The sequence below is a fragment of the Sciurus vulgaris genome (genome assembly GCF_902686455.1).
Source record: "Sciurus vulgaris genome assembly, chromosome: 17".
NCBI classification, from domain to species: Eukaryota; Metazoa; Chordata; class Mammalia; order Rodentia; family Sciuridae; genus Sciurus; species Sciurus vulgaris.
The window spans coordinates 62,444,582-62,468,898 of record NC_136478.1 but is presented as its reverse complement, the minus strand read 5'-3'; the positions used below and the strand labels follow the sequence as shown (position 1 = coordinate 62,468,898).

The following is a 24,317-nucleotide window of genomic DNA, read 5'->3' as shown; positions in this document are numbered from 1 at the left end:
GGGGGCCGAGTATAGGAGGCGGCCCAGGGTCGATGCCACCTGCTCAGGGTCCTGCAGACCAACAACTGCCCCCTGGACTCAGGGACACACAGAGGCGCCATGGTGGTTCATGCTTCCTTTGGGGGGAGAAGGGGTACACTGTGAGATACGGTTACAAAGAGAACCATCTCTCTATGCATATGGTGGTTAAGGAATGAGGTCATTCAGGGGGGACGTGAGCGCCCCCATGGAGGACTGGGGTGGAATCCTCTGCTCCTCATCCTGAGGGAGACCAAGGGGTCGAGAGGGTGGGGGTTGTCTATAGGAGGCTGACTGGCCTGGGGCAGAGGCTTTGGGGGACACTTGGGGTCCCCGCCAGGGCTTGGGTGTCTCTCTCCTGCCAAGCTCTGATACAGACCCCTAATAGCCACATCCCAGGGACCCTGAAATCTGGCTACCCCTGGAACATAACCTGTGCAGTGCCACGGGTCTGTAGGAGGGGGACACCCCACCTTCTCCTGGATCAGGGTGACCCTCACTTCTCCTTGGGCCTGAGGACGCCCCACTACCCAGTGCTCAGCCACACATCAGGGCCACATGACCACAGCACCAACCTCACCTGTCATGTGATCTTCCCTGGAGCTGGGGTGATGGTGGAGAGAACTGTCCTGCTAAATGTGTCCTGTGAGCACCAGGCCAGGAGGCCCAGGCCCCTGGAGGCAGGGCTGTCTGGGTAAGGGGACATAGGGCCTGGGATATGGGGGAACTGTTCCTGGAGGCACAGCTGGGTCCCGTGGCCTTCTGATGACCACCCAACATGCTGAAGGTGTCCAGTTACTGCTCCCTGTTCCAGACGCTCCACAGAACTGTCCACCCGTGTGTTCTGGGGCAGCAGCACAGGTAGGAGAGGCCTCATCCCCGGGGGCTGTGAATTCCTACTGACAGTTCCCTTTCCCTCCAGTTGCTGGCTCTGCTCACCTCCCTCCTCTCCCTCTCTGTGGCTTTCTCTTTCCCTGTGTCCACCCCTTGCCATCCCCTCTCCCAGAAATGTTCGAGCTCCCGCAGCTGGGCCTGGGTCCCTGTCTGCTGTCTGCATGACCCTGCCCCACAGGGGCAGCTCTGGCCAGTGCAGTCTGCCCTGAGCACACCCTTGTCTGTCCCAGGGAGTCCCACCCGCACGAGTGCCCTGAGTCAGTATCCTGAATCTCTTGAGACATCCCTATCTCACCAAACGGTTACTGTCAATCAGTCTGTTTCGCAAACTTGACTTCTGGAAAAAGTCTCAAGCTGCTCCTTCCTCCATCCACATGTTCACGGCCCCACGGAGGCCTCGGGCCTCTCTTATCTGGACCAGCACCAGCCTCCTCTCTGGCCTGCTACCCCTCATTTGCCCCTCTCCAGCTGGCCAACATTTGGACACCATGGGGATGTCTCTCTAGCCCAGATATGACCCTGTTTCTCCCTACTTGGAACCTCCATGGCTCCCAGTGCCCCTCAGGAAAGGGGTCACCACCTATCTCTGTATCACCCCCTGGTCAGACTTGCGTCGGTAGCTCCACTCCATGGTTGTGGACTTCGACATCCTCTCCTGGCCCCCACACCCCTGTCATTTTCTGCAGGGTACTGGGGATTGACCCCAGGGGCACTTAACCACTGAACTGCATCCCCAGTCCTTTTTATTTTTTTATTTTGAGACAGGGTCTTTCTAAGTTGCTGAGGCTGGCCTTGAACTTGCAACCCTCCTGCCTCCGCCTCAAGTCGCTGGGATGGCAGGCAGGCACCTCTCGCCTGGCTTCCCCTCCTGCCTTGCTGCGGCCCCTTCTCCACATACTTCCCCGCCCCCACCCAGGGTCTGCATGCAGCCTCCTCACCCCCTCACCAGGTCTTCTCCCTGCTTGCCCTCGCAGTGCTGGCACAGAGGGGCTGCTTTCCGTTTCTGCCTCCAAGGGAGTGAAGGGACCCTCAGCCCTGCCCCTTTCTCAGTCTCCCTAGTCCCAGAGGTCCTGGGCGATGCCACCACATTGCAAGTCAGTTGGGCCAGTCCTTGTGCCTGGTCTGCGCAGCTGACAGCAACTCCCCGCCGTGCTGAGCTGGACCTGGGGAGGCCTCACCCTGAGCACCTCTCAGCCCTTGGATCCTGGGGTTCTGAACAGCCTGCCCCAGGCAGTCGTAGGCGATGAATTCACCTGCTGCACCCACTGGGCTCCCACCACATCTCCCTGAGCCGGGCTGTGCCGGGTGAGCGAAAGTGGGAGACCCGCATTCAGAGGTGGGGCATGGGCAGGGCTGAGGTGTGGACCAGGAGCCTCAGGCCTCTGTGCCCCTCCCCTCTCCCCTCCCCAAGTCCCTCCTGTTCCTACCCCCAAATCTCGGGGGAGCAGCAGGGTTCCTGGCCCCTAATCCTCACCCTGCTCAGGGGGTCCTCATGGCAGTTGGCTTCCTTTTAACCTACGGCTTCACTTGGATCCACTACACCAGGTGAGTGGACACTGTCCTGGGGCTTTGGGGTGTCCCTGGGCGTTTTCCCAGAGCAAACCTTCCACAGCGCCAGTCTCTCGTCTCAGAATGGTTTCCTCACAGGTTCTGGGGTTCCCAGGGGAGCAGGAGAGACTGAGGTCTGGCTGCAGAGCCCCAGTGGGTGGAGAGGATCCACCAGGCCACCACATCCCAAGACGCCCCTGCCCAGCTCTGTGGAGCGTGGAGCTCTTGTGTGACTTGGCCCTGAGTCCTCTCCAGAGACAGCACCTCCTCACCCTCACCTCGGGCCACAGGAATCGCCCTCACGGTTCTGAAGGAAAGGCTGGGGGATGTGGCTCAGCGGGAGAGCACCAGCCTCGCTGGGAGAGGCCCTGCTTCCATCCCCAGCACCGCCAAAAATAAAGAAGTGGGACAGGGAGTGAGGACACGGATGTGTTTTTTGACTAATACGAATTAGAGTCCACATATAATTTTGCTTAATATTTGATGTGGTTTTGAGAAGCCCACGGTGCGAGTCCATATATTTATCCATCCCAGAATATCTTGTTTTGATTGTAACCATCAAGTTTTAAAGAGTATTTTAGAAAATAAAAAATAAACTTCCGTTTGTTTATCCACACAGTAACCATTGTGACTGCTCTTCATTCACTGCGGACAACCAAACGCCTCCAAGGAACGCCTCGTCTTCCTTTTGCCTGAAGGTCCTCTGTTATTTCCTATAGCGCAGGTATGCCGCGGTGAATGCTCTCAGCCCTAGTTTCACAGGAAGTGTGCCCACTTACATTTGCTGTGGAAAGACATTTTTATTGGAATTGAAATGTATATGGAATACTAGGCTAGCAGTTTTTCCATTTATACCTTAAATTCTTTTGACCCGACTGAAGTCCCATGAGAATTCTGCTGTAATCTTCCATCTTTTCTTTTGTGTGTGTGTGTGTGTGTGTGTGTGTGTGTGGTGTTGGGGATTGAAGTCAGGACCTTGAACCTGCTAAGAAAGCACTCAAGCATCTCTGCTTGTTTTTTTGTTTGTTTGTTTTTTTGTTTGTTTGTTTGTTTTTGAGAGTCTCACTATGTTGCTGAGGCTAGCCTTGGACTTGTGATCCTCCTGCCTCGGCCTCCTGAGTAGTTGGAATCACAGACGTGCACCACGAGGTCCAGTCAATTTGTTCTCTACTTCTCTGCTTGTAGCTTCTCTTTTTCTCTCACTGGTTTTAATATTTTCTCTTTATCACTGGAGTTCAATTACTTGATTTCAATTATTCGATGTGTCCGTATGGGGAGGCGTGTGTGTGAGAGAGAGAGAAAAGAGACAGGTTATCCCATTTAGAATTAATCAAATGTCTTAGGCCTGTGGGCTTATGGTTTTGATCAGATTTGTGGAAACTGAAGGCAGCACTTATGTAAATGTATTCTTCTGTTCCTCTTCTCTCTGAATGTCCTACATTGGGAGTTTGTTGTGACTGCCTGCTTGGTTTTGTCATATTCCTTTAAAGAGCACTGTTTTTTTTTTCTTGAAGGCAGTGAAGTTACTTGCATGATAGGCTGGTCTTTTAAGTTTCATTAATTTTTAGCTTTTCTTATGATAGATCTGATCATCTTATTCTAGGGCTAATGTAGTCTCATTGGAATGCTACGCCCTTCTGGACTTTCTCTTGAATCTGTATGTTCAAGAGATATTCTCATTGAGTCCAGCAATAAACCCATAAACTTATGATCTACTGATTTCCAATAAGGGTACAAATTTCATGGAAAATAATAATCTCTTCTAAAAAATAGTGCTGGGACAACTGGACAGACACATGAATAAGAATGAAGTTAGAGCCAGGTGCAGCGGCACACCTGTAGTCCCAGTGACTCTGCAGACTGAGGCAGGAGGATCACAGGTTCGAGGCCAGTCTCAGCAACTTAGTGAGGCCCTAAGAAACTTGACAAGACCCGGCCTCAAAATAAAACATAAAAAGGGCTGAGCATATGGCTCAGTATTAAAGCACCCCTGGGTGCAATCCCCAGCACACACACAAAAAAAATTTTCAAGGCTAGCCCAGGCAACTTAGCAAGATCCTGTCTTAAAATTTAAAAAAATATAAAAAATAAAAAGGGCTGGATATGCACCTCAGTGGAACGTGCCCCTGGGTTAAGCTCCACTAAAAAAAAAAAAAAAAAAAAAAAAGAATTTGGACCTCTTCTACAAGACATATATAAAAATTAACTCCAAAATTGAATCGATGACCTAGATATGAGTCAAAATTGAAAAGAGAACAGAATAGTGTATCTTTGTACTTAGTGTAACTTTGATTTAGATTTCTTAAAAATGTCAAAAAATAAGCAACAAAGGAAGAATAGATGATGCGGACTTCATCAAAATTTAAACTCTTGTTCAAAAGGACATAATGAGTGAAAAGCATGGGATCAAATATTTTCACATCATATGCACCATCTGATAAGTCTAGTATCTATCTAAAATGTATAAAAAACTCTTACAACAAAAAGACAACGCCCCTCCTTAAAAATGGGCAAAGGACTTACCCAGCACCTTGGGAGGCCGAGGCAGGAGGATGGCAAATTCAAGGGCAGCTTCGGCAACTCACATAGCCTTTGTGGATGGTGGCCACAGACTAGTGCAAGATGGTGGCTCTGGGCACCCCAGCAGCCAAGCGGAGAAGCCCTCCAAGCAGGAATGAGTGGCTGTGGAGCATGCCCAAGCCCCCGAGTGCGAGGCACCCAGGTGATACAGGATGGAAACCTGACAGGTTTCAACAATTTAGAGGTAACCGTTGGCGATCTTAGTGACGTGGTGGGGGTGGAAGTAAGATGGGGCTAGGATGGAGAATAAGGGAAGCACAGGTCCTCCGGGAAGTTTTGCTACGAAAAGAAGAGGACATCCTGCAGGTTGCAGAGAAAGGGGAGAGGAACCGATGGTCTCAGACCCACCTCCAGGAACCCCCGGGCAACTGCTCTGCCGCGGGATCCCTGAAGGACCCCAGCCCACTCTCTCCGCTGTAGTTGGCTCAGCACACAAGACTTGCCAGACCCCCAAGCTGTCTTCACCCGGTAATGGAGTCCGCAGCCTCCTTACCCCCACGTCTGGGGAGCTGAATGTTGTCAGAACCAAAATAGAATCACTCTTGTCCAGCCCTGGCCAAAACCAACCTGCCAACCAGTCAACTCCTGAGGTCACCAAGAGACAGGCGCCCTTCTCCAGAGCGGGTCTGAGGGTCCCTTGCGAGGCAGCTCCCACTTCGACTTCGTCTTTGCAGAGCCCCTCTGCTACTTAGGTTGACAGGGATCAGATCTGGGGTTCAACGTGAGATCTATCCCAAGGTGTCCGCACTCTGGGGTGGGGTCAGGCTGGAGAGGCCTGGGAGATGACAAGTGGCATCTTTCAACCCCAATGTGGCAGAGTATCCTCCCTCCCTCCTCTGACTCTCAAAGCAGCGTGTAGCAGTGGTACAGAGAAACCCACGGAAGCGTGGACATTGCCGCTCTCCTGATTGCTGCCCGCTAGTCCCGTGGTGGTATGGAAATGCTCAAGGCAGAGGTGGGCGGGGCCACGCTGCAGCGGGGAATCCGCTGGCCACTGTTCTGGGACAGGACCCAGGCATCCTGCCCTCCCTCTCCCCGGGCCCTGTTCTGTGAGCTCCGTGGAGAGGAGGAGGCGACGTGCCTCAACATGACGGCCTCCTGCAAGAAGCCTGATTTACCCCAGAGAAGGTTCAGGTTGGGCTCTGGGCCCTGGGGACCAGAGTGAAGGTGGAAGGGGTGTGACTGGCTGCACTGCAAGCCCCCAACTCACTTGTTGAGATCTTAGCCCCCAAAACCTCAGCATGTGACTCTCCTTGGAGACAGGGTCTTCATGCTCGTGATTCAGTTAAACTGAGGTCACTAGGGTGCGCCTAATCCAGTACGACTGGGGTCTTCGTAAAACAAGACTAGGTCACAGACACACACAGAGGACCACGTGCAGACACAGGCCAAGGAGAGAGGCCACAGAAGAGACCAGCCCTGCCCACACCGTGGGCTTGGGCTGCCAACCCCCAGACCGTGGGGAAACACTTGTATTGTCTCAGCCTTCGCCCTGCGGTACAGTCATCTTCAGTGTCCACGGGAGGTTGTCCAGGGCCACCTGTGGAAGCTCAGGTCCCTCACATGACCCAGGCACATGTTCCCATAGGCTTGAATCCATCTCTAGGTGACGGATGATCCCTGACACAGCATGAACGATGTTGTAGGTGTCCTACTGTATTGTATAGGTAACAACAAGGGCAAAAACATGGGTACCTACTCAGGACAGACACGAATATCTTCTCCTACTTCCTATCAACGACTGGCTGAATCCAGGGATGCAGAACCTGTTTCCAAGGGAGGCGGACTATGCAACTTGAATAGACTAATTCAGTGGACACGAGAACAAAACAGGGTGCAGGCAGGGACACCTAAGGCCACCTCCTTCTGGAGGCCCATCCTGACTTCCCTCCACCAGAAAGAAATGACCACACCCTCTCCAGAGTCCCTCCGCAAAGGCCTGTCCCTGCACTCCAGGCATTCCGAACACCCCAGTGCCTGTCTGGTCTTAAGAATCTTCATCTACTGCTGGGCATGGTGGCACATGCCCGTAACCCCAGCTGCTGGGGAGGCTGAGGCAGGAGGATCACACGTCTAAGGCCAGGCCGAGAAATTTAGTGAGATCTTGTCTCAGAAAAAAAAAGTAAAATAAAAAGGGCTGGGGATGTGGGTCACTGGTAGAGCACCTCTGGGTTCAATCCCAGAAGAAGGAGGAGGAGAAGGAGAAGGAAGAGGAAGAATAAGAATTACTTTTGTTCAGCAAATCCTTGTGGGTTTCCCCTGTGTCCCCACAGGCCGCACAGTGCCCGGTGCATGAGGGCTGGGTGGATGGGCAGCGAGTCTCCATGTGACCCAAACAGGGCGGTGGGACAGCGCCAGGAGCGTTCCTTCCACTAGCTCAGCCCCCTGCCCTGTGCCCCTGTGTTGACCAGTGGCCCCAGCATGGGCCCAGCTCTGGGTCTGGGAGCTCGAATCACAATGGGGATTACCAGTTGGTGACAACTGCCTGCCAGAAGAAGAAGGGGAGATGGGGAAGTGGACAGAAGCCCGGTGGGGGCAGGAGGGTCAGTGGTCACCCGGGAGGATAAAGGGAAGGACTGACATCAGTCCAGGGTTGCAAGATTGAAGAAACCCCAAAAAGCAAGACGTCCAGTCAGATTTGAATTTCAGATAGGCCCAAAAGAAAAAAATTAGCATAAGTAGATATATTCTTATACAAAAAAATAAAAAAAGATTATTCATATTCTAGCCAGAAAGTCAATTTACCAGGTGTCTGTCTTATCGGGTGGGACCAGCCCCCTCCTCCTCTGCACCCCACCACCAGGACCCCTAGGACAGCTGCTCACCAAGCACTTTCACTTCTGCTTGCTCAGTGACCCAGGGCCCAACCGGGGACGCCCCCCACTCCCCTGACACACCTACAGCCAGGCCCCAGCCAGACACGGCCTTGCACTCCCCCATCCCGCAGGCCCCCAGGTCAGACAGATCCCCACCAAAGATGGAGACGAGTGGGCAAGGTAGGAGGGGGACGGAGGAGCTGAGCCCCACGGCCGCCCTGGTAATGGGCTGCTCGTTTCACGCTTCAATCCTCAGGCTGAGCTTCCGCCCGAGCTTCCCCTTCTGCTCAATGCGCACAGCACAGCACCAGGGGAGAATGAGCCACCTCAGGCAGGTCCCAGGGCCTCCCAAGGCCAAGATGCTCCTCCTGCTGTCCCTGCTGTCCTTGCTGTTGGGTGGTGAGTGGCAGGGGACCCGGGGGACCCGGTCGGGGCTGGGGCTGGGGTTGCAAGTTGAGCCTCTGTCTCCCCTCAGGGTCCCAGGCTCAGCAAGAGAAGTACATGCTATGGGTGCCTGAGTCGGTGACGGTGCAGCATGGCCTGTGCGTGCTGGTGTCCTGCTCCTTCTCCTACCCCCGGGACGATCGCTGGACTGCCTCTTACTCAGCTCATGGATACTGGTTCAGAGAAGGGGCCAACACAGACAGACATGATCCAGTGGCCACAAACAAGCCGGGTCAGAGGGTGCAGAGTAGGACCCGGGGCCGCTTCCAGCTCGTGGGGGATCCCAGCAAAGACAACTGTTCCCTGATGATCACAGATGCGCGGAGGGAGGACGGGGCAGGCTACTTCTTCCGGGTGGAGAGAGGACCCTCAGTGAAATATAATTTCCTGAAAGGGTTCTCTCTGAAAGTGACAGGTATGGGATGCGGTGGGGACCCCCTGCCTCTCACGCTGGGCATGAACTGCAGGGAACAGGCCCGGGATCTGAGCGGAGTGGGCTCTTGGGGACACACTCCAGAGTCCTAGGATCGGCCCCCTCTCCCCAGACCTAACTCAGAAGCCAGATGTCTTCCTCCCTGCGACCCTGGAGCCCGGCCGGCCCGTGCCCGTTCTCTGTGTGTTTGACCTGGCCTTTGAGCGATGCCCCGCCCCTTCTTTCTCCTGGAGCACAAAGGCCGTCTATTCCCAAGGAAAAGGGCCGCCAGCCTCCCACTTCTCCACGATCAGCCTCACCCCAGAGCTCCGGGACCACGGCACTGCACTCACCTGTCGAGTGCTCTTCCCCAGACAGGGCGTGAGCACACAGAGGACCGTCCAACTGAGTGTAGCCCGTGAGTGTGAGTTTGGACACTCTAGGGTCAGGCGGAGAAGCCTGCAGATCCAGGGTCGGAAGAGTTCACAGAGAAGGAGGTGTGGAGTGCCAGCTGTGGGTTGGCCCTGGGAGGGGCTGGGGGCTTTGGTGGTGCTTGGTCACTTGTCCTTGTGGGAAGGGTCATACTTTCTCTTCCAAGGAAGTCCTTTCTCATTGTGAGGAACAAAACATCCCACTGAAGTCAGCTCCCCCTCTTGTTGCAGATGCCCCTAAAGAACTTGTCATCCGAGTTTTCCGAGACCAGGCATCAGGTACTGAGGGCCCGCCTGGCTGGCCTGGGCCAGTCCTCTCTGGGAAAAGAAGAGGCTTGCGGGAAGGGGAGGTCTTTCTGCAGCTCTTCTCTGTCTGTCTCTGTCCAGCCCCAGAGTCCCAGGGAAACGTCTCATATCTGGAAGTCCAGAAAGGCCAGTTCCTGCGGCTCCTCTGTGCTGCCAACAGCCATCCCCCTGCCACTCTGAGCTGGGTCCTGGAAGACCGAGTCCTCTCCTGGTCCTGCCCCTCGGGTCCCAGAACCCTGGAGCTGGAGTTGCCCACCGTGAGCCCTGGGGACTCGGGGCGCTACACCTGCCGAGCAGAGAACAGGCTGGGCTCCCAGCATGGCACCCTGGACCTCTCTGTGCAGTGTGAGTGTGACCAGAAGGGTCTGAGTCTGGGAGGGGAGCCGAGGAGGGGCCTGGGACCCCAGGACGCTGGCACCAGGCTCCTGTCCTGCTGGACCACTGGGTCGTCAGAGTCGGGGACCCAGCAGGCGATTCTCCCCTCCCATCACCGCAGTCTCCTGGGGTGGATCCTCTGCCCAGAGGGGAGCTCCAGCCCACCTGGAGCTGATCCATCTCCATTGCAGATCCTCCGGAGGACCTGCGAGTGACAGTTTCCCAAGAAAACGGGACAGGTAGGAAGGCAGAGAGGAAGCAGGGGCCCTCGGTGCCCCGTTGATGGAGCCACAGGTGATGGAGCCACAGGTCAGTCCTGCCTCTTCCTTCCCTAGTCCTGGAAGTCATCCGGAACGCTTCCCTCCCGATCCTAGAGGGCCAGAGCCTGCGCCTGGTCTGTGTGGCCCACAGCCACCCCCCAGCCAGGCTGAGCTGGACCTGGGAGCCGCAGACCCTGAGCCCTGAGTGGCCCTCAGACCCCGGGGTCCTGGAGCTGCCCTGGGTGCAGACAGAGCACGAAGGAGAATTCACCTGCCACGCCCGCAGCCCGCTGGGTGCCCAGCACATCTCCCTGAGCCTCTCTGTGCACTGTGAGTGGGCGAGGGCAGGCCTGGGTCGGGGGCGAAGTGCCACCTGCTGACCCTTCTCTCGCTCTCCACAGACCCCCCGCGGCTGCTGGGACCCTCTTGCTCCTGGGAGGCCCAGGCTCTGCGCTGCAGCTGCTCCTCCCGCGCCTGGCCCGCCCCCTCCCTGCACTGGCGGCTGGGGGAGGGGCTGCTGGAGGGGAACAGCAGCAATGCCTCCCTCAGGGTCACCTCCAGCTCCGCGGGGCCCTGGGCCAACAGCTCCCTGAGCCTCCATGAGGGGGTCAGCTCTGGCCTCAGGCTCAGCTGCGAGGCCCAGAACGCCCACGGCACCCAGAGCGCCACCGTCCTGCTGCTGCCAGGTCAGGGGCAGGGGGCTGGGTGGGGCAGGCGCACGGGCTGGGGTGCTGGGAGGGCCTGGGAACCTGAGCAGCCCGCCTCTCCCGGTGCAGACGAGACGCCTGGACCCACGGCATTCTCCCGCGGAGTGTTTCTGGGCATCGGCGTCACGGCTGTCCTTTCCCTCTGCCTCCTCCTGGTCATGTGAGTGGGAGGAGGGGCGCCGGGCCGGGGCTGGGGAAAGGGCAGAGTAACAGCGCGTGTCATGCCGGTCGCTTCCGCAGCGTGAAGACTCTGCGGAAGGCGCGGCCGCGGGCGGAGGCGGGGCGCAGGGTCTCCCGCAGCAGCACCGTCCTGGAGTACATCAACGTGGGCCCCAAGGCCGGCCCCCGGGTGAGTGGCCGCGCTGCTGCCGTCGTTTCTGTCTTTGATCTAGCGTTTCCTTCTTGTCCTGCACATATCCTTCCCTGCCCTGCCCCCGCCTTCGCCTTCAAGGTGGACAAAGAATCAAGTGTTGGATTCCCCAGCCTTCATTCCTGCCTCTGTCCCCTCAGAGCTGGTCTGAGGATAGAACACAGGCACTTTCTCCGTAGGCCCCGGTTACTCCCTTACCGTCATCAAGAACAGCTACTTAATCATTTTTAATGTCATTGAGAGAGAGTTTGTCTCTGAAGTCAGCCTGCCTGGGCTCAAATCCTGCTTTCTTGCTCTGTGTTTTTGAACAAGTTACTTAACTTCTCTGTGCCTCAACTTCCCGAACTGTAACATGGGGACAACTTAGTGTCTACCTCTTAGGATTATTGTGAGTATTAAATATAGTGCACCTGTAGAATGTCAAGAAGAGAACTTGGTCCCCAGCAAATGCCGGATGTAATTAGGAGCCGGCATCTATCTGCCCACGATCCCCAAACCTCCCTCTCCAGGTTTCTCCCACGTGCTCCACACCCACCCGCCATGCAGCATCTCCAAGGGGATGTCTGGTGGGCCTCTCACACCCAGCCCCCACCAGACCCAATTCGGACCAACTCTACCGTTTATGCCTCTCCCTCCAGCCCCTCAGCAAACCCTACCACACCTGCCCAGCCAGGCCCAAAGCCCTGCACCATCTTCCACGCCTCTTCTCCACTCCCCATCACCAACCCATAAGCAAGTCCCCTCAGTGCACACCCAGCTCACCGCCACAGCTCGGGCACTAACCCCTTCCCAGCCACCACAGCCACTCTCTGCAGGCCCACTCTGTGCACTCTGCACCCCCCCCCCACACCCACCCCACAGAATACCACGCAGCATGGAGAGGAACTAACTCCTGAAGCATGCAACAGGTTGGACGGATCTTAGGAACAACAACAAAAAATTGTGAAAAGGGCCAGTCTCATTCAATATCCATCTCACTGTCAAATGATGAAATTACAGAGGTGCAGGACAGGTGAGGAACAGGGGTGAGGTGGAGAGCGGGATTCTAAAGGACCGCGAAGGAGCACCTTGGTGATGTGCAGTCCTCGGTCTCCACTGCAGCGCTCACGCGGGCCTACCTGTGTGCACTAGTCTGTGGGGCTGCCATCACAAGACCCCAGAAGGGGCAGCCTAAACAACAGAAATCTGTTCTGTCACACTTCCGGAGGTTGGAAGTCCCCAGTAAGGTGTAGGCAGGGCTGGTCTCTCCTGAGGACCCTCCTCCCCTGGTCTTCCCTCTGTGTGCATCTGTGATCAGCAGTCATAAGGGACTAGGGCCCATCCATACTACCTCATTTTACCTCAAATACCTCTTTAAAGACCCTGTCTCCAAACACAGTCCCATTCTGAGATATCAGGACTTTAGCATGTGACCTTGGGGGAGACTCGTGCAGCCCACAGCCCCTGTCAGGTGATACCATCGCACAGAACTCTCCGCACACCTTATATCAAGGTCGGCTTCTTCGTCTGGAGGTTCCCCCACAGCTACGCAAGATGCAACCACTGGGAAAACCAGGCAGAGGGCATAGGGCCCTCCTTCTGCTATTTTTGCAACTTCCTTATATTATCTTATATAAGATAAAAAGTTAAAGGCATAAATCAAAACATCTCACTCCAGTGAAACCTCCAGTGACTTCCAGTCAGACTCCGAGTAAAGCCAAGAGCTCACAGGGCATGCAAGGCCCTTGCTGACCTGGCTCCCACCTGTCTCCCAAGCCTCACCTGCTTTACCCACTGGGCTGACTGGCTCCTCTTCACGCACGTACACAACTCTCTGCCCAGGTCCTCCAGACCCGCCCACGTTGTTACCAACGGCAGGGTTCCTTCCCTTTATGGCCAAGTAAGATGATTGTATCTGCCATGTTTTCTCCACCCGTGCATCCGTCGTGGACTGGCAGGTTGACTGCTTTCTCGGCCGTTGATGAACACAGCTGCAAACCCGGAGCGCAGGCCTGTTTTTAGGATGGTGCTTCCACTTCCTGGATGCGCTAAGAGTGACCCCACCTTCCTTTGCGCTGCCTTCTCCCTCTGCTTGAATCTCTCATAGATTCATTATTACATTTTTGTTCACCGAGTGTTTGTTCCGGCCCCCAAGATGGAACTGGGGCTCGGGAGGGCAGGACCCCGCGTCCCTGACCCCTTCCTTGCCAGTGCCTGGCACGAGGGAGGTCTGAGTACTTGTCGTTGTTCTCTCAGGCGCGGGATCGGAAGGCCATGCCAAGCAGCTCTTCTACGATCCCCTCTCCAGATGCTCACTCCCCAGGACCAAAGAAGGATCAAAAGGAGCTGCATTCTGTTCCCCGGGATTGCCCAGAGCCCAGGTGGTCCACTCCAGCCCTGGACCCCAAGAACAGCCCCGAGGAGCTCCACTATGCTGCTCTCACCTTCCCAGGCCTCAGACAGTGGGCCACCCAGGTGCCCAAAGACACCCACACAGATTACGAAGAAATCAAGTTCCACTGAGGACTCTTGGGCTTCAGGATTAGGACCTCAGCTGGAGAGAAAGGCCGGCAATAAAAAGGCTCAACAAGGTGCTCAGACTCTTATTTCCAAAGAAATCCTCCAAGGCTGGGTCACTCCATCTCAGACCAGTCTTTTGGAAAGAGCTTAACAAATCTGTCCCGAGTAGCGTTCTCTGAATACAGTGTTTTGAGAAGCAAAGTAGAGAGTTTTTCATTTACACATAGGTACCATCCTGGCTAAGGGCTTGGAGGGCCTTGGAGGTCACTGCTAGGACCTGGATGTGGTTTGAGCCTGTGTCCTTCAAGGGCACATGCACTGGAAGCTGGATGGCCACTGGGGTCCTGTTGAGGGGTGGAACCTGCAAGGGGGGGCCCAGGGGAAGGTGGTCAGATGTGGAGCTGTCGCCCTTGGAAGGGATTAATGCCTACCTTGCAGAGTGGATTTGTTCTCAAGAGAAGAGCTTACAAGTCTGGCTTTCTCCACTCTCCGCCTTCCTGTCTTGCCACATGCTCTGCCTCTCTCACCCCCACCATGGTGCCAGCCACCATGTTGGGATGTAGCCACAGGGCCTTTACCAAAGCTGAGAGGTACCCGAACCATACCCTTAAACCTCCAGAACTACTGCCCAGCACATTGTAAGTCAGTTGCTTACAGTTGAATCCTTCAGTAAAAACTGCGTAAGACAGAAAGTATCTTCGTTGTGAGGATATCTGAGACTCAGAGAAGTAAATGAGTTTGTCTGAAGCCACACAAGAGCCACTAGTGGAATCAGGAGCCCAGATCATGGCTCAGGCTCCAAATCCACAGCTTTCCCCGCCATTTCAATATCTCTCCTGAAGGGGGCACTCCTGAGTCAAAAGCTGCTCAGAAAGCCCCAGGCCAGACACCTCCTTAATTAAGTCAACAAGGTCAAGATGCTAAACAGTAGGGAAAGGATAATAAAAGAAGACATCTAATTTCCAAAATCAACCACTTAGACCGAGAGGAAAAGCTGGGCTGGGATTCATTAACGTTTTCCAAGTATAGGTAGAAGAACCATGTCAGTCAATCATCTTTGTGTTGTAAAAACATTCACTCCAGCCAGACCCTCTTAAATCCAGAGCTATATATTTGTGAAAATTTGTCTAATAGTGGTTAACATGTATTGACCACTTACTATCTTCCAAGCACTGCTGTTCAGTGATTATATTATCCAATTTAATACTTGCAAAAAACTTTAAAGGGATTTTTGACCAAAGACTAGGGAAATTTCTTTTTATCTTACCAAGTCCCAATTAACTGATTCTTTTTATTAAAAAAAAAAAAAAAAGCTAGCAAGAAAAGGGTCGGAACTTTAAGAAGAAGGTATTCGTCCAGAATCTATTTCAAAACCTCTTAACATTCGATAGTACCTAAGATAACATTCAATAGTAATCAGCATTTTTTGGCACTGGTTTCTTAGCCATTACTTATAAAAGAGTTTGTTGTATAATTGTTTATCTTTCTAAGAAGTAAAGCCCCGCCACCCACTCTCTCTGAGGGAGGGGACAAAGAGAAAATAACCCTGCCAGCCCCACAGACGTAGCTTGTCACTGCTTCCTCCCTAGATGAGGTGACCAGACAGCCTTTCTTATATCTGAGATGATTGACAGTCCATAATTGACAGTCTTGTGGACAGTCCTGTGCTCACCCACACTCCTCATCTCATTAGAGCCATCAAGAGGCAGATTTTAATATAAATAACATATTTACTAATATTAATATTACAAAGAAGTTAATGGGTAAAAATTCTTATAACATAGAGTCACAAGAAAACTGAAGAACAACTCATAATTTTATTCAGTAGTCATAGCTCATTTAAAAAGACCCTCTTGGGCTGGGGAGGTGGCTCAGTGGTAGAGTGCTTGCCTAGCATGCATGAGGCACTGGGTTCGATCCTCGGCACCACATAAAAGTAAATAAATAAATAAAGGTATTAAATCCATCTACAGCTATAAAGAAAAATTTTTTAAAAAAGACCCTCTTAGCCAGACATAGTGGTATGCACCTTGGGAGGCTGAGGCAGGAGGATTACAAGTTTGAGGCCAGCCTCAGCAACTTAGTGAATCCCTAAGCATCTTAGACTTAGACCCTATCTCATAAAAATACGAAGGGCCAGGATGTGGCTCAGTGGTTAAGTGCCCTGGGTTCAATTCCCATTACAAAAAACAAAACAAAACCTCTTGGTGGTTGCAAGCTCTACAAAGGACAGTTTAATAAACCAATCTTGTTCCCAGGTAAAGATCCCTGTTGCAAACAACAACAAAAGCTTCATGATTAATTTTCCAAGAGTTCTTGTATACATTTATTATTATGTCTCTATCTTACAGATGAGCATACTGAGACATGAAAGATGGCAGCCCATTAGTAAAATTCATCCTAGGAAATCTGACGCTGGTGCTATATTGGTCTCTGAATTGTTGTCCAGAAGTACCTGCTACCGTGGTGTGGAAGCCAGGCACAGTAGCCCACACCTGTAATCCAAGCAACTTGGGAGCCTGAGGCAGAAAGATCACAAGTTCAAAGCCAGCCTCCAAAAACTATCAAGGCCCTCAGCAATTTAGAGACCATAACCAAAGTAACTACAGGACTGACGTTGATTGCCAGAAGCCAGTGCACGTAGAGTAACAGCATGATAAAGGCATCCTATGGGGTCACCCATGCAACCACCTCATTTTATAGATGAGGCTAAAAAGGGACAAGCTCTTGCTAAATTAAGGTTATGCAGCTGAACAGCAGCACTGGGTTTCAGCCTCATATAGACCTTACAGTGGGTGATCACTGCAGGCTGAGCAGTTCCCTTTAACTAAGCTTGGATACAGCTGGGTGCCAGAGGGTCTTGAGGAAAAGGGGAACTTTCCACAAGCCTCAAAAAGGATGAAGCTTCTGTTCTCCATCTACCAATGAATCCTGCCATGACAGCAATTCTTGACCACCTGTTTGACCTTGGAAATTGCAAGATTGTGTTGCTAGAACAAGTTTGGCCAGGGGTCAGGAACTTCAAAATATCTGTGTTAAGGTCCTGACTTCTGCAATAATGGCTTGGGACTTGGAGGAGTGTGGGCATTTGGCCAAGTATCCTGGGGAAGGCAATGTTGTATAAATAGGGGGAAAAAACACCACCAGGCTTGCAGTTAGAAGACCCAGCTTCAACTTTGGGAAGTGTCAGATACACTTTTGAACCAATTAATCAAGAACATTAGCTCTAGGAAATATAAGAACAAAACAGTTCTGCTTTGCTAATCTCTGATCCAATCATACTGTGAAAAACGTTTTCTCATCCCTTAACAATGTCTTAGACATTATATAACTCTCCAGTCACATTCTGATTACTAAAATTCTGCCTGAGCCAGGCACAGTGGCACATACCTATAACCCCAATGACTTGGGAGGCTGAGGCAGGAGGATCACCAATTCAAGGCCAGCCTCAGCAACTTAACTAGACCTGAGCAACTTAGCAAGACCCTGTATCAAAAAAAAAAAAAAAAGGGCTAGGAATGTGGCTCAGTGGTTAAGCCTTCGGTTCAATCCCCACTACCAAAAATTAAAATAAAACTCAGGCTGATCGTAAATCTTAACCTCAAATTTAGTTTAAATCCCATCACCTCTCCTCCTTGTCTGGAATAGGTGCCAACCACACCTGACCCCAGGAGAAGACAGGTAGAACATTGGCTCTAAGATCCTTTATTGCCATTCCCACTTCATGACCTTGTTTCTCAAGGTATTAGGGCCCAAAGGAGGGATAGCTATGGGACAAGTGACTCTTGGCCTATCTGGCCACAGCTGTGGTCTCTGATGGCCAAAGCTGCTCTGTGGCTAAAGCCAGCTGGCCCTCTGCAGGGTGGATATCCAAACACTGGTCCTCACAGAGCAGAAGTGTAAGGACCTGGGGAGGCCCGGTGAGGTTTCAATTCCTCTGTCGCCTGACCTGAGAGTTGTGATCCCCTCCTCCTTCCACACCTCTCCAGCTGCACTGCTGGCAGATGGAACTTGGCTTCTTGCTACCTTTTGGCATGAGAGAGATTCTCTCTAGACAGCTAAAGCTTGGTGCCCACTCAACCCACTATATGCTGCCTGCGTCTCCCCTAAATTTTGTGTTGAAAACCTAACCCTTAGTGTAGGCTGAGCATGGTGGCATACACCTGTAATCCCAGTGGCTGAGGCAGGAGGATTTCAAGTTTGAGGCCTGCTTCAGCATCTTAGGGAGGCCCTAAGCAACCTAGTGAGAACCTGTCTCAAAATAAAAAGGGCTGGGGATATGGATCAGTGGTTAAGCACACCTGGGTTCAATCACCAGTACCCGCCGCCTAAAAAAGAAAAAAGAAAAGAAGAAAGAAAGAAAGAAAGAAAGAAAGAAAGAAAGAAAGAAAGAAAGAAAGAAAGAAAGGAAGGAAGGAAGGAAGGAAGGAAGGAAGGAAGGAAGGAAGGAAGGAAGGAAGGAAGGAAGAAAGAAAGAAAGAAAGAATCCTAACCCCTAATGTGACAGAATTCAAAGGTGATCAGGTCCTTCAGGTGGGGACTTCATAAATGGGATCAGTGCTCTCATTAAAGAAACCCCAGAGTGCTCGCCCCTTCCACCAGGCAGCATCACAGTGAGAAAGCACCATCTGTGAACCTGGAAGTGGATCCACAACACACATGTGACCTGCCTGCCCCTTGATCTTGGGCTTCCAGCCACCAGCACTAAGAAAGAAATTTCTGTCATGCATGAGTTCCCCAGATCGTGGTATTCTGTCAAACGGGTCGACAACCTCTGAAGCAAGAAAATGCAAAGTCGGTCAACACTCGTCCCGCTCTAGGAGAGCGGAACAGAACATCTGCAACCCTCACAGTGGACCTGGGGAGACATAAAAGACCCCTCCCCAGTGGAGAGTCCCACCCCTGCACCAACAGCCTCCAGCTCTAGAGGGCGCCATGGCTACTTCTCCTGTCTCAAAGGGCTCTCTCAGATCCTCCGCCCATAGCACTCACCAGGTCCACACCCCAGCGTCCTCCCACACAGCTCCTCAATCGCCCCAAGGCACTTCCTCTTCTCATCACCCTGCCATCTCCCACAGACCCTCATGCTCCAACTCTTAGGGACAACTTTCACCTCTCCCTCACTCCCCACACCAACAACCCCAGCTATTTTTTTCTCCTAAATATCAGGTGGAGCTGCTTCCTCTCTACCTGCCCTGTGACAGCTGATCCTGATGTCCAGGTACTGCCACTTGGACTGTGAGTGTGTATAAGTCGATGGCAAAAGGCATGGGTGCCCACGGGCCACTGATGGGTTGCTCAGTGAGAAAGGGCTCCGCGCTGGGCCCAGGACATACTCTGACTCTGCCGTGTTCTCACATCACAGTAACAGAGACGAGGGTTATTAGCCAGCCCCACAGTGAAACTGAAGCTCAGAGAGGCTCAGTAACTTGTCCCAAGTGACATGGCTTTTCAGGGGCAGAGTCAGTGTGACATCACTCAACATGCCAGTTGAATTTCACGTCCCTGATCTTAATGCTTTCCTGCTTTCTCTCTCACTATTGCTGATTTCTAAATTGTCCTGACCTTCCAAAATGACTTCCAGATGATTTTTCTAAATATCTAACCAATTGTGATGCTCCCACTGCTTAAAAAATGTCTGCAGCTCTCCGCTGCCTAATAGAGCACAGTTGAAGCAACGCCTCCTCCCGCCGCTCCACACACAGCAGTAATAGAGGCCCTGCCTAAGCTGGCCCTATCACTCCGCTGATGAACCTTCAGACATATCATTTCTTCTTTCTTTTTTTCCTTTGCAGTGCTGGGGACCAGACCCAGAGCTCTGCCACTGAGCTACACACCAATCCCAGACATATTTTTTATTTTCCTGAGTTTGCACATATTCTTTCTTGTACCTGGAATGGCCTGGGAAGTTCCTACATCCTACAAGATCCAGCTCAAAATCTGCCTAGTCAAAATGAATTTATGGTGCCAGGTGTGATGGTACACTCCCATAATCCCAGAGATTTGGGAGATGGACAGGAGGATCATAAATTCAAGGCCAGCCTGGGCAACTTAGCAAGTCCCTGTTTCAAAATAAAAATTTTAAAAGGGCCAGTAGAGTGTTTGCCTAGCATAAGCAAGGCCCTGAGTGGAATTTCCAGTACAAAAAAAAAAAAAAAACAAAACAAACTCAGAACAGTGGTTGCCTGTGAAGGGGGTTGGCAGGAAATGACTCAGGAAAGAGAACTTCCTGGTGATACCAATGCTTAGTATCTTGACAGGATAGCATGTGAGGGGGGCACTTATCAAATGATGTATGTAAGATTTGTGCATTTCATGGGGAAAGTTTGGTGAACAGGTGCTACGCTGCAGTTTCATAGGAGAAATGAGTTTGGGTGTGTTATTGCATGGTAGGGTGAGTATCAGTAACAATAATGTACTGTATATTTAAAAAAACTAGGAGAAAGGATTTTGAATGTTTTCACTACAATGAAATAAATATTTGAGATAGATCTGTTTACTCTGATTTGAATATTACACAACATATACATGTTTAGAAACAGCACATAGTACTCCATAAATATGTGCAATCTTTATGTGTCAACCGAAGAAATAAAAATGAATTAAAAATTTTAAAACAATAAAAAAGATTTCTGCATTGCATTGTAAACTATTTCAAAAGAAACAGCTGGTGCTAATGATACATGTGCTGCAGTAGAGACTGTAACTTACTTTGAAATTTATCAAAAAAGTCAGATAGTGGTGTATGGATAAAGCAACAGTCAGACTGACAGAAAATAATTCAAATTTAATAAAATGTTATAGAACTCAGGTGGTGGGTGTATCTTTATTCACTGTAAAATTCCCTCGGCTTTCCCATGTTTGGAGGTGATTAAATCAAGAAAGTTCCCCGCATGAAGGAAACTGGAATGTTTACAAAAGAGGCCCTAGAGGACTGCCTTGCCCTTCTGTCAGAGAAAGCACAGACAGAAAGCAACGCCGATTATCCAGAAAGCAAATCTTCTCCAGACATGGAATCCATCATCCCCGGCTTGAACTTCTGAGCCCCCACAATTGTGGGAAACACATTTCTGTTGTTTATAAATTACTCCGTTTTTGGTATTTTGTTATAACCGCCCAAACCACAGACTAAGACGCTGGCTCCCACTCCTAGTAGTCTGCATGATTTCCCGGGTACTCGGCGGAGGCTAGGACTAGAAAGAGCCGGGAGGGGGATGAAGGAGAACTCCCAGGACAAAGTCCGAAGGTGACCCCTGCATCTTGAAAGGGTTGAGAAGGGAGCAGCGAGGTGAGAGCCTCCAGAACGTGGGAAATTCTAGGGAAAATAGGCAAGGACAAGAGACCGGGAGGAGAGAGAGGACGAAAGCGTAGAGTGGCAGTGAGAGGCTGCCCCCAAGATGGAGAGGACCTGTCCAGGTGGTTCTCCGGAGGGGTCGAATGAGTGGGGAAGGCTAAAGAGAAGAAGAGCCCCAGGGTATCCTGGCGGGGCCGGAGGGATTGCTTGAGCCCCTCTGGAATGGGAAGGCCATGAAGGTCGAATCTTGGAAATCTGATGGTCAAAGGCTGGTGAAAGGGCAGTGAGAAAAATCAGTTGATCCTAAGAGGTGAATAGGCAATGGCCCTCCCGACGACCCACCTCCCTCAAGAGTTTAGCTTGGCCTCTCCGGGCCTGGCTGTATCCCAAGGATGCCGCCGTGGCCCGCCCAGAGCGACTGCAAAGGCCCAAGCAAAGATGCTTCCAAAAGGCGCGGAAAGATGCTAGCCAATCAGAGGGCGGAGCGAGGCCACGGATCAGAAAGGCAGTCCAACCAGGGCGAGGGCGCCGGCTTGCCCCTCTAAACCCGGGGCGGGTACTCGCAAGCGACTCCTCCCGGCTCTCCGGCCAATCAGAGATGGGACGGGGGCGTGGCTAGCACTGCGTACGTAACAGGGGTGGGCGGGGCTATAAGCAAGCGCTGCCTCATTTCCTGGTAAATCCGCAGCCTGCACTACCCAGCCGCATGCGTCGATCTGTCCCTTTTCAGAATTTACTGTCATTTTCGGAAGCTGCCTTTTACCGGCATTTCCTAAAGTGACCCGAGGTCCAGCCTCCGCTCTTGTAGCCGGTCGGGCAAGGGCGGGGAGCGAACCTTAAAGGGCCAAGTACAGGGTAAAAGAAAATGGACCTCTGGTTCCAAGTGTAGTCGATCCTGATCACATGAATAGGAGAAGCAATAAAAAACCAGTGCCATTAAGAACTGGACACCAAGTGCTATCTCGCGAAGAAACCTACTGAGCTTTAACAGCTTGCTCGAGGTCACGCACTTGTAAGTGTGGAGCAGCGATTCAAGCTCTTATTTCTGAGCCTTGTATAGGAATAAGATGCTTCTTTGGCAAATGAGGTATCCAGATGGATAGATCCAGACTTGAAATCTGGAGATCCGGTTTTCATCCATTTCCAGGACAAAGGAAGTCAAGCCTCATGATAAAAATCTTTCTACTCCAACCACTCGGTGTCATCTGGCAAAGGGTCAGGTCACCCTGACCTGGGACTTCTTATCCTTAAAGTGGGATGAGTGGACTTTTTGTAAAAATTCACATTAAAAGGGGCTGCCAGGCTGAAACTGCATTATCTTTGATTCCTCTTACCCACCTGGCAGTCCAGCAGCACATCGTAATATCCCTTCCTTCAAATACACCTCAAATCCATTTCCATCTCTCCATCTCCAGTACCCTCGCCCTTCTTGGAACTGCCCTCACACCTCTCCTAGAGGACAGCAGCATCCTCCCTAGACTTTCTGCTTCCACTCTTGCTTTCCACCACAATCTGTTCTCCAAATTTCATGAAAGTGCTCTTAAACGAAGCGGGTGCAGGGATGCACATCTGTAATCCCAGTGACTCACAAGGCTGTGGTAGGAGATCACAAGTTTGAGGCCAGCCTGGGCAACTTAACCAGACCCTGTCTCAAAATAAAAAAGGGCTGGAGCTGGGGGTGTGGCTCAGTAGTGGAGTGTCTCTGGGTTCAATCCCAGTATTCAAAAACAAACAAACAAAAATAACCAAGTTACATCATACCTCTGCTTACAAATGTTCAGTTTTTCAATACTCTTACAATTTAAAAAATAGAGGGGCTGGGAATGTAACTCAGTGGTATAGCACTTGTCTCGCATGCATGAGGTCCTGCGTTCAATCCTTAGCATCACAAAAAGAAGAAAAAGGAAAAAGCCCAAAATATTCATTGCTGCCTATAAGATCCTATACAATCTGACTGCATCTTGGGTCATCTTTTAACAGAGATTAAAAGCACAGACTTTAGGTCCAGGTTTCTGGGTTCAAATTCCAGCTGGGCCACATAGTACCTCTGTGACTTTAGGCTGAGGTACAGTTTGGTCATCTGTGAAATAAAGATTAAGTGAGTTCATACTATGCATTAAGACAGATCTAACACACATAGACCAATGATACAAAATAGAAAACACAGAGACAAACCCACACATCTTGGGTCATCTGATCCTTGACAAAGATGTCAAAAACAGATATTGGAAGGAAAGCTTTTTGAACAAATGGAGCTGGGACAACTGGTGGTAGAAGAATAAAACTAGACCCTGATCTCTCACACTACACAAAATCAACTCAAAATGGATCAAAGACCTAGGAATTAGAAATTATGTAACTGCTAGAAGAAAATGGAAGGTCAACACTCCAGCACCTAGACATAGGCAATGGCTTTCTCAATAGGATCCCTAAAAGCTCGGGAAATAATATCAAGAGTAAATAAATGGGATGGTATCAAATTTTTAAAAATTCTGCACAGCAAAGGAAACAATTTGGGATGTGAAGAAATAATCTACAGAATGGAAGAAAATCTTTGCTACTTACTCTTCCGACAGAGGATTAATATCTAGAATATATAGAGCACTCAAAAAGCTTGACACCAAAAAGTAAAAAACCTAATTAATAAATGTACAAGTGAATTAGACACTTTTCAAAGGAAGAAATACAAATAACCAACAAATATATGAAAAAATGTTCAATATCATTAGCAATGAGGGAAATGCAAATCAAAACTACATCGAGCTTTCATCTTAAACCAGTCAGAATGGCAGTCATCAAGAATACAAATAATAAATGTGCAGAGGATGTGGAGAAAAACGAACACTTTTACATTGTTGGTGGGATTGTAAATTAGTACAACCACTATGGAAATAAGTATGGTGGTTCCTCAAAAGACTAGGCGTGGAACCACCATATGACCCAGCTAGACCACTCCTCAGTATTTATCCTGAAGAATTAAAGTCATCATATTACAATGACACATGCATACCCATGTTTATAGCAGCACAATTCACAATAGCCAAACCATGGAACCAGCCTAGGTGTCCATCAATGGAAGAATGGATAAAGAAAATGTAGCATATACACACAATGGAGTTTTATGCAGCCATAAAGAAAAATTAAATTATGGAATTTGCAGGAAAATGGATGTCCATTATGTTAAGCAAAAAGGGTTAAGGGTCATATGTATATATATCCTTCCTTGTAGCTCACTCTTTTCCAGTCCTGCAAATGTTATCCTGGCTCTCCCCCCCATCAGGAACGTCCAACCTCCGGGTCTTCTGGTGCCTTCCTACCGTAGCACTACCTCAGTACCATATCTAAACATCGCCGTGCCCTGAC

At 51.0% G+C, this 24,317-nt stretch overlaps 1 protein-coding gene across 5 annotated transcripts; it reads left to right on the top strand.

Annotated features, from left to right (window-relative positions):
- The first annotated feature begins 7,269 nt into the window (after nucleotides 1–7,269).
- SIGLEC10 (sialic acid binding Ig like lectin 10) lies at nucleotides 7,270–13,861 on the top strand. Of its 5 annotated transcripts, none has more exons than XM_079119115.1 (11): nucleotides 7,270–8,255; nucleotides 8,332–8,715; nucleotides 8,846–9,130; nucleotides 9,375–9,422; nucleotides 9,531–9,794; nucleotides 10,016–10,063; nucleotides 10,160–10,414; nucleotides 10,486–10,770; nucleotides 10,861–10,951; nucleotides 11,032–11,140; nucleotides 11,341–11,905. In XM_079119115.1, exons 1-11 carry the CDS (start codon nucleotides 8,018–8,020, stop codon nucleotides 11,380–11,382), a joined length of 2,049 nt encoding a protein of 682 aa, XP_078975241.1. In that variant the 5' UTR covers nucleotides 7,270–8,017; the 3' UTR covers nucleotides 11,383–11,905. The 5 variants fall into 5 exon arrangements, with proteins under 5 accessions (XP_078975241.1, XP_078975239.1, XP_078975243.1 ...); XM_079119113.1 differs by lacking the exon at nucleotides 11,341–11,905 and adding an exon at nucleotides 13,397–13,861 and having other exon boundaries at nucleotides 7,919–8,255; XM_079119117.1 differs by lacking the exon at nucleotides 11,341–11,905 and adding an exon at nucleotides 13,397–13,861 and having other exon boundaries at nucleotides 7,920–8,187.
- The last annotated feature ends 10,456 nt before the right edge of the window (nucleotides 13,862–24,317 follow it).